The 17,711-nt window shown below is 37.1% G+C and overlaps 1 protein-coding gene across 2 annotated transcripts in view; it reads left to right on the plus strand.

Annotated features, from left to right (window-relative positions):
* LOC135103742 (uncharacterized) overlaps positions 1-17,711 on the plus strand; it is a 44,156-nt gene that overhangs the window by 19,440 nt on the left and 7,005 nt on the right. Inside the window, exons 9-10 of one of the 2 annotated variants that reach the window (XM_064010443.1) lie at positions 2,996-3,167; positions 13,591-17,702. In XM_064010443.1, the coding sequence (XP_063866513.1) occupies positions 2,996-3,167; positions 13,591-13,611 (193 nt within the window). In that variant the 3' untranslated portion in view covers positions 13,612-17,702. Of the gene's footprint in view, positions 1-2,995; positions 3,168-13,590; positions 17,703-17,711 lie in introns of those variants that run through there. The other variant, XM_064010435.1, reaches the window with a different exon arrangement.

Here is a 17,711-nt window from a genome sequence, read left to right on the forward strand (position 1 = left end):
CTGAGGAGGTATTTTGCTGATTTTCCTTGGAATGACTACTGCTTCCGTGTCAGAGACCTGTCTTTGTGTGCTGAGCGCATAACAGAGGTGATAGTGTCTGGCATGGAGGCGTACATTCCTCACTCTTTTTCTCGTCCTAAACCTTCTAAACCTTGGTTTAACACAGCTTGTTCTCGTGCTATACATGATAGAGAGGTGGCCCACAAAAGGTACTTAAGCCTTCCATCACCAGAATCTCATGCACTTTATATTTCTGCCCGGAACCATGCCAAGTCTGTTCTCCAACTAGCCAAAAACTCCTTCATTAACAGAAAATGTCAAAACCTTTCAAGATCTAACTCCCCTCGTGATTTCTGGCATCTAGCCAAAAATATCTCCAATAACTTTGCTTCTTCTTTCCCTCCTCTACTTCAACCAGATGGCACCACTGCTATCACGTCTATTTCTAAAGCTGAACTCTTTGCTCAAACCTTTGCTAAAAACTCTACCTTGGACGATTCTGGGCTTGTTCCTCCCTCTCCTCCACCCTCTGACTACTTCATGCCACGTATTAAAATTCTTCGTAATGATGTTTTCCATGCCCTCGCTGGTCTAAACCCTCGGAAGGCTTATGGACCTGATGGGGTCCCTCCTATTGTTCTCCGAAACTGTGCCTCCGTGCTTGCACCTTGCCTAGTCAAACTCTTTCAGCTCTGTCTGTCAACATCTACCTTTCCTTCTTGCTGGAAGTTTGCCTACATTCAACCTGTTCCTAAAAAGGGTGACCACTCTAATCCCTCAAACTACCGTCCTATTGCTTTAATTTCCTGCTTATCTAAAGTTTTTGAATCTATCCTCAACAGGAAGATTCTTAAACATCTATCACTTCACAACCTTCTATCTGATCGCCAGTATGGGTTCCGTCAAGGCCACTCTACTGGTGATCTTCTGGCTTTCCTTACTGAGTCTTGGTCATCCTCTTTTAGAGACTTTGGTGAAACTTTTGCTGTTGCCTTGGACATATCAAAAGCCTTTGATAGAGTCTGGCACAAAGCTTTGATTTCCAAACTACCCTCCTACGGTTTCTATCCTTCTCTCTGTAACTTCATCTCAAGTTTCCTTTCTGACCGTTCTATTGCTGCTGTGGTAGACGGTCACTGTTCTTCTCCTAAATCTATTAACAGTGGTGTTCCTCAGGGTTCTGTCCTGTCACCCACTCTCTTCTTATTATTCATTAATGATCTTCTAAACCAAACTTCTTGTCCTATCCACTCCTAAGCTGATGATACCACCCTGCACTTTTCCACGTCTTTTCATAGACGTCCAACCCTTCAGGAGGTAAACATATCACGCAGGGAAGCCACAGAACGCCTGATTTCTGATCTTTCTAAAATTTCTGATTGGGGCAGAGCAAACTTGGTATTGTTCAATGCCTCAAAAACTCAATTCCTCCATCTATCAACTCGACACAATCTTCCAGACAACTATCCCCTCTTCTTCAATGACACTCAACTGTCCCCCTCTTCTACACTGAACATCCTCGGTCTGTCCTTTACTTATAATCTGAACTGGAAACTTCACATCTCATCTCTAGCTAAAACAGCTTCTATGAAGTTAGGTGTTCTGAGACGTCTCCGCCAGTTTTTCTCACCCCCCCAGCTGCTAACTCTGTACAAGGGCCTTATCCGTCCATGTATGGAGTATGCTTCACATGTCTGGGGGGGTTCCACTCATACTGCTCTTCTAGACAGGGTGGAATCAAAAGCTTTTCGTCTCATCAACTCCTCTCCTCTAACTGACTGTCTTCAGCCCCTCTCTCACCGCCGCAATGTTGCATATCTAGCTGTCTTCTACCGCTATTTTCATGCCAACTGCTCTTCTGATCTTGCTAACTGCATTCCTCCCCTCTTTCCGCGGCCTCGCTGCACAAGACCTTCTTCTTTCTCTCACCCCTATTCTGTCCACCTCTCTAACGCAAGAGTTAACCAGTATTCTCAATCATTCATCCCTTTCTCTGGTAAACTCTGGAACTCCCTGCCTTCTTCTGTATTTCCACCTTCCTATGACTTGAATTCCTTCAAGAGGAAGGTTTCAAGACACTTATCCACCAATTTTTGACCACTGCTTTGACCCTTTTATGGGACTGGCATTTCAGTGGGCATTTTTTTTTTTTTATTAGATTTTTGTTGCCCTTGGCCAGTATCCTTCCTACATAAAAAAAAAAAAAAAAAAAGTTTACCAGTAAAGCTGCCGTAATCACTCACTCATTGCCCGCCATCATCTTGATTCCCTCTCTCTAATGGTTCCAAAATACAAAGGAACTGGCCGGGTTTTCATTGCCCTGCAATTGCCTTTTAATATTGTGTGATTTGAATTTATGCCTTAGGATTGTTTGTTTTTATTCTGTTTATTATCCTTACATTATTCTCTTTTTTATATGTTAATTTTGTTTTGTTGAAAATGCTGGGAAATATACTTCACTGGTGTTTGGTTTCTGAGAATGGGTTAGGATTTTATGGCAAAATTTTCTTGAAAAAAAAATGGTTTGGATTCTGATTTGTTTGAACAATAGAGTATTCAGATTCCGGGGTCTCCACTGTATATGTCCAAGATGCACCACAGTTAGGCTTTCAGTATCATATGTAGATCAATATTTCACTCAGTGGTCAGCACAGTACTGCATTTGTAACATTAGAAAACATGAGAGTGCAAGTGTACTAAAGTTTAGGGTTCAAAATCAATGTGTGGAAAGTTTCTTATGTGTGAGCAAAAGACAGACAAAGGAAGGACCCAGGTATTGGCAGTGATTGTAAAACAAAAACACAGCAATATAAACCCTCTGTTTTTCTCATTATCACAAAGTATAACTAATATTGCATACAACATATGGTATAGCTTTGTACTTGTAATGTTTGAAAAATGTAGAACATCAAAGTAGAAATTATCTCCATGTTGATTATGATTAAAATCCAGTATTTTTTTTTTTTTTTTTTTTTTTTTTTTTTTTTTTTTTCAGGTATTCTGTTGAAGTAGCAGACTTTGATTTTGGTGCCAGTGAAGAGACAGAATACAAGACATTGTTTGAACAGCTAAAGGAGTCTCTGCGACAAGCACTCTCAGGCCAGGACAGAGAAGCAGAGGAGGATAATAAGTGGAGGAGTCGTTCACACATGGTGGAGAGACCTCGGGTAAGGGATTATGGAACCATGTCTCGCTGATGTTAGGCTGAGTTGTCAGAATGCTTTCAAACAAGTCTCAGGTAGTTGTTGTGTATGTGTTTTTTTATAGATATTAGTCTAGTGAACCCATATTTTCAAGAAAAGTAATAAGTATGAGCTGTTTTTTTGCTGGTTCATAAATTGCATGTTGGAAAAAAGAAGTTGATCAAATTAAGGTGCTTTAACAATGGGATCATATATGTATAAGAAATTTAAAAGATCAAGAGTAATGAAAGGGCACCTTGATGCTAAAAGATGGAATTACATTTGAAATTTTTGCAAGAATGAATTATGTTTGGAAATGAAGCCTCTTACAACATGCAGGTAACCAAATTTCCATGTATTCTTGCATAATTGTGACATTAAAGTGTCAGTTTTATATAAACAGTATCTTTCTTGTATTGAGTAATGTTTTTACATTTTCTTTCTGGAAAAGTGGGTTGGCAAATACTATATAGTTTCAGCAACTTCATGTTGTCTATAACAAACATTCTGATAAAACTACATTGTCTTTCTAATAGATTCTTGACAACTTTACAGAAACATTTATAATATTAATCTAGAGTGTGCATCTTACAGTAAGTAATCTTTTGTTTACATATAGACATCACAAGTTCTGTCTAGCAGTTTGCTTAAGTAGCAGCATTTATTGAGTCACTTTTAGGTCATGTTATGATATTTAACTATGTGCCATATCCTCTAATGCACAGTAATGGTGAAAAGTCTTGGGGCAAACCCTACTCTGCTAAGAAATAGTGCCAGTTTGGTATAAGCCAGTCTTGGTGACCTTGGGACAGGTAGAGAGAGAATAGGAACCCCCAGTGGCATGAGTCAGTGATGATTCACTTATCCATGGATTATTGTTCTAAGGAGATAAAGGATTCTGCTTCACTGTCATACATTGTTTCTCACCCCCCCCCTTAGTGTTAGTTGTTTTTGACCCTGTGGCACAATGGCTGGTGTCAAGAAGCTGAAAGAAGCTCACCTGGCTGCCATAGCAATAGTCTTCTGTTGTGGAAAGTCAGATAAGGAAATAAGTGAGGAAACCAGTGTTTCAGTCAGTAGAATGCAGAACAAAGCATTTTCATGACACAGGCACTTTAAGTCATGCACATTTTTATTACTTACCCTACTTAACAACTTTGGGTTCTTTCCCTTCATTTGCCATGATGTTATATGAGGAACCTTTTCCACTTCCCATTGTACAAGCCTTACAGTGCAGAAAGAAACCAAGCATGGCATATCAGGACACTTTCTTTCTAGTTGGGATTTTGAAAGTGCCTGTATCACAAAATGCTTTGTCCCACATTACACTGACTGCCTTGAAACATTGGTTTCCTCACTTATTTCCTTATTTGACTTTTCACAGTGGTGGAGTATTGCTATGGCCACCAGGTCAGCTTCTTTCAACTCCTTTCCACCACCTACTGTTCTACCAGGTTAAAAAGAGCAAACACTCTTTTTGACAATGTATGGCAGTGAAATGGAGTCATTTATCTCCTCAGAACAATTGACTCATGCCATTGGGGTCCTCTCTCTCCTCCTTACTCATCCCAAGATTGTCAAGACTTACTGTCAGATCAGAAAAATGTTGTAATGGTGTATACCAAACTGGCAGTATTTCTTGGCAGAGTAGGGTTCATGCCAAGACTTTCTGCCAATACTGCATAGAAGTGTTAGGTATAAGGAAAAAAATCCTTATGATATATTTAGTACAAATTCCAGTGGAAGAAGTTGAAAAGTTGTGGAATATTTTTTTTTTCTCTTTTTTTTCTTTTTTCTTTTTTTCTTTTCAACCAATAACTTCTCCATTTTCAAGCATATATATATATATATATATATATATATATATATATATATATATATATATATATATATATATACACACACACACACACACACACACACACACACACACATGGTTGTACATGGATTTGTGTATATTTATTTACTCTTTCATTCGTCATAAGTGGATCATGCTTGAAGGAGTTGTAGTGTGCAGATGTATTCCTTCTCTTTGGATCTCTTGATATTTAGGAGTTGTGTCTTATGATACAATATATATAAGTATTTTTATAAATTCATCAGTGCATGGTAGCAAAGAAATGGATAGGGATATTTTGTTCAGAAAATGGGAAGAATTGCTAATGTGAACAGAGCTGGTCATATCTCTATCACTTCTGCAAAACACTAATTCTGCAATTTCAAAGTTTGATTTGTCTCTTGATTTGTATATTTTGGTTTGTATTTACATTTGCTATTATAACATGCAAAATAGATATTTTTATACATATCTAATTCTTCTTTTTTTCCTCACCTTGTTTACACTTATTGGTGTGGTGTTAGACCATTTCTCATTTCTTGTAACAAGCAGACACACACACACCCACGAGCAGGTAGCCAAGCTGGGAGGACACACAGGTAGCAACTCTGCAACTATGATAAGCCAGTTGTAGTATGGGGAGATAAAGTAGTACTGTTTCCATTTCTATAATGAAATAGGAAAAAAAAAAATATGGTAGAAGTGATATTAAAAGTAGAAGTGGAAGAGAAAAATAGAAGGGGAAAATGGAGCCGAACCGAATTGAACTGAGTGATGGGTTGGTGGCAGAAAACAAAAATGAAACCTTTTCAGTGTGTAGTACAGGAAACTGGGAGGTAAACACAAAACTCTGGCAAAGAAGGGTGTTGGCCCTAGAAAGTGATATTGAAAGATTGATGAAGAGAATCAAAATTATGGAGGAGACCCAGTGTAAAAATAAAGGGATTGAAAGCCAAAAATGTAGAGCTAAGAAATCAGTGCACACTCTGGAAATTGAAATTGAGGAATGCAACAAGAAAGTGGAAGGAAATATCAAAACTTTAGTTCATCAAAGCGAAAGACAAGATGCATGAAAAAAGTTCCAAAAAAGGAGAAAAGGTTAAGTCTGAGAGGAAAGTTGATAAGTTGGAAAAACAAATGAATGAGAAAGAGGCCATGCAAGGAGAGAGTGTAAATTTTGAAAAAATTATAGAGGAACAATTAAATGAGGCCAAAATAACACAAAAGGTGGTAAAAGATATCAAGAGCAACAAATCCCTTGTAAGGCAGACAGTTGATAAAGAGAAATGCATTATTGTCTTTGGAGTTAAGGAAAACAAGATCAACAAAGCAGTAAGAGAGAAAGAGCTGTAAGAGGTAGTAAACATAGTGGTGGGAAAGGTACAAGAGAAGGGAAGATGTCTGATAAATGAAGTAAAAGAATATCATGGTAGGGAAATTCATAGGTGAAGGGCATAGACCAATAAGAATAAAATTTAAATCACAGAAAGATGCTGAGGAGGCTCTGGCAGAGGCCTGGAGGCTGGCTAAGGATGAGGTAACAAAAAACATATGGCTGAGAAGAGACAAATGAAAAGGAGACGGAAATGGTAATTAAACTGAAGGAGGAAGTAAAGGCAAAAAATGAGGAGAGAATGGAAGAGCAGGAGATATTCTATTGGAGATTTTTGGATATGAAAGCGAGAAAGTGGTACCTGAATAGGAGGGAGAGCAGGGAAATAATATGGCATACACTAATTTTAATGTCATCTTGGGATTAAGTTAAATGTTTATTTAAATGAGAAAAGGTCAAATGAAAAGGGCCTCACAGAAATTAAATTATACAATAAGTTAGAAGTAAAGAACATTGAACAAAATAGATACAGCTTATAGAAAATAAGTAGAATAAATAAGAAAGGAGGAGGAATAATGTTTTTAGTTAACTAAAGCTTAAAAGTGATTGAAATAGAATATGGCAATAGACTACCACAGGCATTAAAAATTGGAGTGGAATATATACAAGGCAAAAAGAGACATTTCATAGTGACTTATGTACCACTCAAAACCAATGCCTGGTCAAGCGAAGAATATGAAGAAATGATATAAGACACAAAAAAATGGCTAGAAAAATGCTAAATGGTGATAAGTGATTATGACGGAAGACTTTAAGGGTATGGAGGTACGCTTGGAAGTTTGGTACACTGAGGGAATAGAATCATCTTGCAGAAATAAATTATTACAACTGACAATGGATGATGTATTAACACAATGGATAAAAGATGATACAAGATTTGGAAAGATGGAGAAACCTTGAGACTAGATCTATTATTTAGCAAGGAACCAAAAGGGATTGAGAATGTTCAGATAGAGTGTGCATTAGCCAAAAGTTACCACATTACCATAGAATTCAATATAAAGGAGGAAATAGAGGGTTAAAGGAATGAAGGGAACCATAATGGGAAATTAAACTACAGTAAGGCAGTCTTTGACAAAATTAAGTTTTTTGTTTCAAGAAGAGAGATTGGATATGTTTCATAAGGTTACAAGGGTCCAAGAGAAGTGGGATGGTTTCTTAAAAATATACAAAAATGGTGAAAAGAAGTTTGTGCCTAAAAGGTAGATAAGAATAGTTGGTAAAAAAGCGTGGTTTAATAAAAGATGCAAAACAGCAAGGACAAAAGAGGATTCTGGAAAAAAGTGGAGGAAAAGCAAAAGGATGAATCTATGGAATAATTACAAACAAGCAAGAAATTATTACATGAAGATCCAGAGAGATGAACAAAGACAGTTTGAAAAGAGGTATAATAGGCACAAGTGTGAGTACAAACTCCAATAAACATGTGAATGGTAAACTGAAAAGTGAAGTGAGCATAGAAAAACTAAGGGTGGATGGAGTGGTATATGAGAACCTGAAAGAGGTGGCAGAAGTGATGAATAAGAGCTTGGAGGAAGTTTTTATAAAACAAAAGGAATTTATAAGGCCACTGGATATACAGGAAAATAGAAAAATGGAGGAATTTCAAATAACAATACAGGAAATCAATGAAATCATCAATCTTAGATGTAAGAAAGGCCATGGGACTGGATAGAATGCCAGGATAGGTATTTAAAAGAATGGAGTAACCAGCTTAAAGATAAATTACATACCATCATATGTACCTCTACTAGTGAGGGAATAGTTCCACAGGATTGGAAAAGAGCAAACATTGTGGCCATTTTTAAGGGAGGAGACACACAAGACCCACTGAATTGCAGGTCAGATTTGCTGGTGAGTGTGGTAGCAAAAATATGTAAAAGGATAATAAAAAAACAAAAGGACCAAATTTTTTGAAGATAATGAAATACTTACAAATTGTCAATTTGGTTTTAGAACAGGAACATCTTGTCTTTCCAATTTGTTCAATTTGATTCAAGAGTGATCAGTATAATACAGGAGAGAAATGGTTGGACAGACTGCATTTACCTAGATTTAAGAAAAGCTTTTCATAAGGTGCCACCTAAAAGACTTCTTTGGAAACTGGAGAATAGGTGGTGTAAATGAAAGATTGCTGGAATGGATGGAGGACTTTTTAAAAAAACACAGATGCGAACAATAATAAGGGACCAGACATCTGTGTGGAGTGCAGTATTAAGTGGGGTCCCTGAAGGGTCAGTGTTAGCACCAGTAATGTTCATGGTGTATGTAAATGATAAGGTGGATAACATATCCAGCTTTGTGAGTCTTTTCTCTGATGATGCAAAATTTATAAGAGTGAAGGAAATTGATTGTGAAGAACTGCAAAGACCTAGACGAAGTGTGGGAGTGGAGCAACAGATGGCAAATGGAATTTAACTAAAGGAAGTGTAAAAAGATGGGATTTGAAAAAAAGTAACAGGTGTAGTTATAGCTGTAAGATAGGGAATGAAACAATTAATAAGACAACAGAGGAAAATGATCTGGGGGTGATATTCTCAGAGGAATTATCACTGGAAAAACATATTAATGAGATAGGTGAAACTCTCAACATATTAAGAAACATGACTTCCTTTCCTTATCTAGATGAAGAAATTATGAGGAAAATAATCACCACAATGGTAAGATGAAGAAATTATGAGAAAAATAATCACCAAAATAATGTGTCCGAAATTAGAATATACAGCAGTAATTTTGTTACCACATGAATAAAAGCACATAAGAAAGTTGGAAAGTGTACAGAGAGCAGCAATCAAGATGATGCCAGAATTGCAAGATCTGCCATATGAGGAGAATCTAGCTAGGATGCAACTCCCAACCTTGGAAAGGAGATGAGAAAGAGATAACATGATTGCACTTTAGAGGTTACTGAGTGGGATGGAAAAACTAAATAAGGAAGATCTTTTCGTAATGAACAAAAGAGAAACAAAGTGACCTGGAAGAAACTAAAAGCAACCACCTGCAAAAGGGACATAAAGAAGTTTAGCTTCCCTCATAGAAGCATCGAGGCATGGAATGGACTGGGGGCAAAGCAGTGTGTGCTAGAAATATTCATGACTTTAAGGAAAAGCTGGATAAAAACAGTAATGGAGACAGGATAGTACGAGCTTAGCTCCTCTCCCATGTGTCGCAACTGGGTAAATACATACACATACTTGGCTCACTACTAGGGAGGCTAGGGAAGCCTGGGTTCAAGTCATGGGAACAGATAGGTGTAGCCCCTGTTCATCTAACACCAGGTAGGTATATGATGTAAGCCAATGGGTTGTGACTTCTCTTTCCCACTGTTTGGTATGTGAGAGTTCTCAGTCCTACCTAAAGATTGGTCTCTATGAGCTCAGAGCTCTTTCTGTAGGGCAACAGCTGAGACAAGACCGGCAGATGGTGGTGGGTGAAAAAAAAAAAAACACACACACACACACACACACACACACACACACACACACACATACAACATGCACTCACATACAGAACAAAAAGATATAGTTGCCAGCCTTCCACTTCTGCAGGGAAGTATGGTCGCAACTCCTTCATTTATGTCCCATGCATACTCAGTGCTAGTGGAAAAGAAGGTAGATCTCACAATTTTTCTCTGCCCAACCAGTTGTTGATTTGAACCCAGTGCTAACTACTACTGACAATTTCCAAGCTTCACAAAATTGTTAGTCAAAGTGAATTAAGGTTTAATTGTACTGAATGTATAATTAGAGGTGATTTTTGACACCATAATTACAAAATATATTATCCTAAACTTAATAAAAATCCTAAATGGATGTTTTTAATTAAGTTGATGCTGTGATACTGAAAAGTACAGCTAGTTTGCTTATGCACTTGCATTAGTGGAACTACAAATTTGAAGAAGTTGCTGGCTGTACAAAAACTAAAGGGACTGTTTGAATTTGCAGATTTTTGTTTGTGGAAGTGAATTTTAGTTTAGTGTCCAGCTCTGTAATACCTAGAAAGAGTTGAACATGCTAAGTTTGTAAGCAGTATGATTGCAGTTTTTAGCTGCTTATTCTTCATCATTACTATAAATCATGAACCCAACTAAGTGATAGTATGGAAACCGTATATATATATATATATATATATATATATATATATATATATATATATATATATATATATATATATATATATATATATATATATGCAAAAGAAAGTGTCAAAACCTTTCAAGATCTAACTCCCCTCGTGACTTTTGGCATCTAGCCAAAAATATCTCCAATAACTTTGCTTCTTCTTTCCCTCCTTTATTTCAACCAGATGGCACCACTGCTATCACGTCTATTTCTAAAGTTGAACTCTTCGCTCAAACCTCTGCTAAAAACTCTACCTTGGACGATTCTGGGCTTGTTCCTCCCTCTCCTCCACCCTCTGACTACTTCATGCCACCTATTAAAATTCTTTGCAATGATGTTTTCCATGCCCTTGCTGGCCTAAACCCTCGGAAGGCTTATGGACCTGATGGGGTCCCTCCTATTGTTCTCCAAAATTGTGCCTCCGTGTTTGCACCTTGCCTAGTCAAACTCTTTCACCTCTGTCTGTCAACATCTATCTTTCCTTCATGCTGGAAGTTTGCCTACATTCAACCTGTTCCTAAAAAGGGTGACCGTTCTAATCCCTCAAATTACCGTCCTATTGATTTAATATCCTGCCTATCTAAAGTTTTTGAACCTATCCTCAACAGGAAGATTCTTAAACATTTATCACTTCACAACCTTCTATCTGATCGCCAGTACGGGTTCCATCAAGGCTGCTCTACTGGTGATCTTCTGGCTTTCCTTACTGAGTCTTGGTCATCCTCTTTTAGAGATTTTGGTGAAACTTTTGCTGTTGCCTTGGACATATCAAAAGCTTTTGATAGAGTCTGGCACAAAGCTTTGATTTCCAAACTACCCTCCTATGGCTTCTATCCTTCTCTCTGTAACTTCATCTCATGTTTTCTTTCTGACCGTTCTATTGCTGCTGTGGTAGATGGTCACTGTTCTTCTCCTAAGTCTATTAACAGTGGTGTTCCTCAGGGTTCTGTCCTATCACCCATTCTCTTCTTATTATTCATTAATGATCTTCTAAACCAAACTTCTTGTCCTATCCACTGCTACGCTGATGATACCACCCTGCACTTTTCCACGTCTTTTCATAGACATCCAACCCTTCAGGAGGTAAACATTTCACGCAGGGAAGCCACAGAACGCTTGATTTCTGATCTTTCTAAAATTTCTGATTTGGGCAGAGCAAACTTGGTATTGTTCAATGTTTCAAAAACTCAATTCCTCCATCTATCAACTCGACACAACCTTCCAGACAATTATCCCCTCTTCTTCAGTGACACACAACTGTCCCCCTCTTCTACATTGAACATCCTCAGTCTGTCCTTTACTTATCATCTGAACTGGAAACTTCACATCTCATCTCTAGCTAAAACAGCTTCTATGAAGTTAGGCGTTTTGAGCCACTTGCCAGTGAGGCACGTTCATATTTAAATGTTCTGTAACTTCTTAACCATTGCGTTAAAAGCATTTGATTGTAGAATATTTCCCAATTAGAATGGCTTGATATTTCTATGAAGTTAGGCGTCTCTGCCAGTTTTTCTCACCCACCCCCAGCTGCTAACTCTGTACAAGGGCCTTATCCGTCCATGTATGGAGTATGCTTCACATGTCTGGGGGGGTTCCACTCTTACTGCTCTTCTAGACAGGGTGGAATCAAAAGCTTTTTGTCTCATCAACTCCTCTCCTCTAACTGTCTTCAGCCTCTCTCTCACTGCCACAGTGTTGCATCTCTAGCTGTCTTCTACCACTATTTTCATGCTAACTGCTCTTCTGATCTTGCTAACTGCATGCCTCCCCTCCTCACGCAGCCTCGCTGCACAAGACTTTCTTCTTTCTCTCACCCCTATTTTGTCCACCTCTCTAACGCAAGAGTTAACCAGTATTCTCAATCATTCATCCCTTTCTCTGGTAAACTCTGGAACTCCCTGGCTGCTTCTGTATTTCCTCCTTCCTATGACTTGAATTCCTTCAAGAGGGAGGCTTCAAGACACTTATTCATCAATTTTTGACTACTGCTTTGACCCTTTTATGGGACTGGCATTTCAGTGGGCATTTTTTTATTGGATTTTTCTTGCCTTTGGCCAGTGTCCTTCCTACATAAAAAAAAAAAAAAATATATATATATATATATATATATATATATATATATATATATATATATATATATATATATATATATATATATATATATATATATATATATATATATATATATATATATATATATATATAGACACACACACACACACACACACACACACACAGGGTGTTCCTTGAGAAAAGTCACATACTTATGCAAAATGAAAGATCAAGTCACTCTAAGTTGGAAATATTGTGTGGTCAAATGTTTTTAATGCCATGGCTTAGAAGTTACAGGTCATTTAAATATGAAAATGCTAAGAGTTGGCAAGGAGGATGGAGGGAGTGGGGGCTGCATTGGTGTGTGTTGCCATCTGATTACACGTCAGGATATTCATAAATAAAGATAAGACCAAATTCAAGAATGCAGTGTGTTGTTGTGGCAATTAATAACTTGAACTCCATATGGCAGGCAATCAGGTGGATACTGCGAGACGGGATTGTATAGCCACTTGCCAGTGAGGCACGTTCATATTTAAATGTTCTGTAACTTCTTAACCATTGCGTTAAAAGCATTTGATTGTAGAATATTTCCCAATTAGAATGGCTTGATATTTCATTTCTATGACTATGTGACTTTCCTCTTGGAGCACTCTATATATGAGTGCATTTTTTCCTTCCTTTTTTCATAATACTTGCATAACTATGAAGTTTTCCAAAGACAGCAAAGAACATGATTTATAGTATTCTTGCACAGGAAGGAATATAAAAGTCTTTAATGCAGCTGGAACTTTTATCCAGAAACTGCTGTCTAGGCAAGTTCATGTTTAATAGATGTGTGCTATGCTACTTTTCACATAAATTTATATAAATCTTGGACCTTGTTTAATATGTATGACCTCATCAACAGCTCAAGATTTAGTTGCTTTGAAATTATTTTAAAAACAAGTAACTAAAAATAGACTTATGAAGTCGTAGAGGATAACTTTAAGTTTATCTTTTCAGATCCTTGAGGAAGAAGACTAAATTCTTGCCTAAATGTGAGATAAAACATAGTTCCCTACCATTAAAGCAACTAGTAATCTGGTGGTCATGTTGAATGAAAATAATGTTCCAGTTTGTATGTTTATTGCCAGTCTTTTGATTGGAGTGTGATTATAGTATTGTGTAGAGCTTTTATATTATGCATCTTTTCATAGGCATGAAAATTTATTGTTTATAGATTAGAAGTGTATGATCTGTACTGAGGAATGGGCAGCAGAAGATATTCATTGTTATTACACTGACAACAAATATTATTCTTTTACAGTATATATATATATATATATATATATATATATATATATATATATATATATATATATATATATATATATATATGCACACACACACACACACACACACACACACACACACACACACACACCAGTATACATACAGTAAGGTATTCAACAACAAACATGATATGTTCCAGTGTATAGTTTATTATGACAAATGTTCGTTATGGCAACTGATGAACTTATGGGAGAAAATTAATTGGTTCTAGGGAACCAGAAAATAATATAAAAAAAATCCCACAATTAAAAAAATGCATCAAAATGAACACATTTTCACTCCTACATTTAACATAACACAACAAATATATACAATGCCCTCCCGAGTTTCATGCCTAGTCCTAAATTCTTACCATCCTGAGTTTCATGCATTATCACCCTGACTTTGGCACAGCTTTGACAAGTACCAGTCACATTTACATACTGTTGGCATCGCACATATACATACAGGAAACCCCGACTAAGTCAGAGCCGTCTCTCTCTCTCTCTCTCTCTCTCTCTCTCTCTCTCTCTCTCTCTCTCTCTCTCTCTCTCTCTCTCTCTCTCTCTCTCTCTCTCTCTCTCTCTCTCTCTCTCTCTCTCTCTCTCTCTCTCTGAAAAAGTAAGAGCAATCCTAAGGATTGCTAAGTAGAATGAAAGTGGAATTGTATATACAAGGGTGAGAAAGGATGAAAGGAAAATGACATAAAATGAATGAGGAAGAGAGAGAGAGAGAGAGAGAGAGAGAGAGAGAGAGAGAGAGAGAGAGAGAGAGAGAGAGAGAGAGGTATCACCTTCTTGTCCCTTATCTCTTATGAGACAAGACAAAAGAAGGGAGAGGAAAGGAAAAGAGAGAGGAAGGGACTAACTCACCAGTTGTACAAGCAGCAGCTTGCACAACTGGTGAGTTAGTTCTGTGAGGTTTTGTTTGTTATTTTTGGTTGAATTTTTATTAAAATTCCAGTGCTCGCATGAATGGCAAGTTCATCTTGCCAGTTTTGGTTCATTATTCCAATTAAATATTCATTAAAATTTCATTGCGTTATTGCTGTTGTACACTATAACGATCGTGTGTTGCCACGTACCTCATTTTATATGGGGCTGAACAGTGGCATTGTGCTTGCTTGGGGGCCAATGGGTCTTTAGGCGCATGGGTTTGAATCCAGGCCATGTTCAGAAGTTAGGAAGGATACACACACAGGGTAAGAATTCCCAAATACCAAAACTGAAGTCCTCTGTTTGGAACCTGATTCATCAAGGGGAGTCAGACAGGTAGACTGAAAAATGTATATAATCCATCTTCCGAGATGGTGTGTGATCAGCTTAGTTCACAGCTACTCTTGTTTGACATTACCTTAGTACTTATCTATTACAGATAATTTCAGAACCACAAGATATTGAAGTTAATGATGTCTACCCATCTATCTGTTTATTTCTTTGATGCCTTGCTCCCTCTGGGAGCATCATTTAAAGGGATGACTACAGTTGAAAAGTCTCCATTTCTCCCTATCCTGACACTCCCTCTGCTTGTTCAAACACTTTGTCACTACTAGCACTTCTTTCACACATATACTCCTTTACCATATCCTTTCACCTTCCAAGTGGTCTTCCTCTCCTGGGAGGACCTTCAGTTTCTCTCATATACTTTTTTTTCTTTTATAAATTCTTCATTCTTCATCTTAAAATAGCCACACCATTTCACTGTTTCTTTTCACACATTCCGTCAGCATAATGATCAGACCTTTGAACATCCCTGTGAACTTTGGCATCAATTATTTTTCTAGATTTCTCATGCACTACTAAATAGTCAATCAGACTTATATTCATCAAACCATGAATCATTTTATGTTGGATGAAAGTATTTATCAGGAATAACCCACCACTTTCTATAAACATGTCCTACTAGAGGTCCCCATTCTTATTTACTCCTTTTACTCTCAATTTACATAATAAACTTGCTACCTCACTACTTTAATTTTAACCATGTATACTGTAAATATATTGTGGGAAGAATTATGTACATGAGTATTGGTGGCTGGTGCCAAACTGTCTTCATAGTGTGTTGTTTTCTAAGACAATGGTGGTAGATTGTTGCCATCAGCATCAGCTCTGATGCATATTCTGTTAATTTTATTGAAAGAAATCTATCATTACACTGTGATATATATGCATATATTTGCCTAAGGAGTGTTTTTAGTGTCCAGGCAAATGGTTCAACTTCAAGATCTTCCTCAATGAAATAAAGCTTCAGTGTTTTTGTGGGCAGATCAAGTATGAAGTTATCCTGTTTAACCATAATTCAATTATGTATCTTCTCCACAGGAGCTCAAAACAAACTTAGTATAGTCTGAGGGCTTGCTTATTGAAACTAATTTTTTATAATCAGAAACCAAGCTGTTTAGCTGACTGGTTGACTTCAAGTCCCTGTTTGGACTACAAAAATACTCCTTTTTCAGCTGATGAAGAAGCAGTTCCATTGTTGTAACCAGACTAACAAAATTGGATGTCGTGAAGATAAACACTCATGTATGAGATGGTACAAACATTATCATGTAAATTATAAGTCCATATAAATGGTGATTATTTGGTACAAAGCTACTTTTTTTCATATAATAGTCTTTCCAAAACTGGCATGTATCTTCCAAGATGCAAGATCTCATAAAACATGCTTATCAAATACAATACTTTTATTTCAGATCATAGATTTGTGTAGAATATCTTGAGTTAGTCTGTAGAAGAATACCAACATATACAAACTGAGGAACTAGTGAAAATCCACACCTCATTCCAATCAACACAGCTAACTCATCCCAATACTTTAATCACACAAATCATTATTATTACCAGACCCAGAAGTACTGCAGGATTTTGCTCACTGTCAATAATTGTGCCTGTGTTGAACCAACTTGCTCTTTACTGAGAATATCTGGGCACCAACCAGTGAACAAATGAAGATGCTGGGGATCTCTTCACAGCTACTGCAAATTTTCTTAGGAATTCCCATCCCAAGGCATAAATAAATACATACTGTTCCATCTCAAATTGCTTTATATCAGTTTGATTTTTTTTTTTTTTTCTGGAATCTGTTGTATGTATTTTGGCAATTAATCACCTAGCTTTCTGAAATAATCAATCAACATTTCTTTGCACAAAATATTTCAGCTTTGGTATTTTCCATTCTGCCATCATTTTCTACATATGTAACCAGCAGTTTTCAGTTCAGTCAAGATCTGAAATGTTTCTCAACCAATCAGAAACCTCAGTCCAGTTATCTTGAAGCCATTTCATCTATTTTTGTGGTTTGTGACAAGAATCAGAGTTCTGCATAAAACTGCGAATATTCAAAGTTTAACAGATGATACCCAGAACTTAAATGTAATGGACATCATGCACCCTCTATTTTTGGGGGAAGGAAGTAGAGGCCTCCCCATCTTAGCTCACCAGAAAAAAACCCTCCCAACTATCAGTGATTCCAGATATAGCACCAATAGGCAGGGCCACATCAGATTTGAGATGCAGGCACCTTCAAAGAACTACCAACATGTTTGTGCCACTTTTCACACCATGATGTAACACAACATGATGCTCATATAACATCCATCATCCTAATAGGAACACAAAACTAATGGGGCGCTTCTTCCATGCACAAGTCCAAAGATGATTTGTGGTGGGTGTAAATATTCCTGGACATGTAAATAAAACAATTTTCTTCAAATAATGTCTGATGTGTATAAAAAAAGTGATAAATTCTAATATATGAATATAAAATAGTGCACAGTGAATAAAATATAGTCATGAAATAACCATATAATT

The sequence above is a fragment of the Scylla paramamosain genome, chromosome 1, assembly GCF_035594125.1.
Source record: "Scylla paramamosain isolate STU-SP2022 chromosome 1, ASM3559412v1, whole genome shotgun sequence".
Classification (NCBI taxonomy): Eukaryota; Metazoa; Arthropoda; class Malacostraca; order Decapoda; family Portunidae; genus Scylla; species Scylla paramamosain.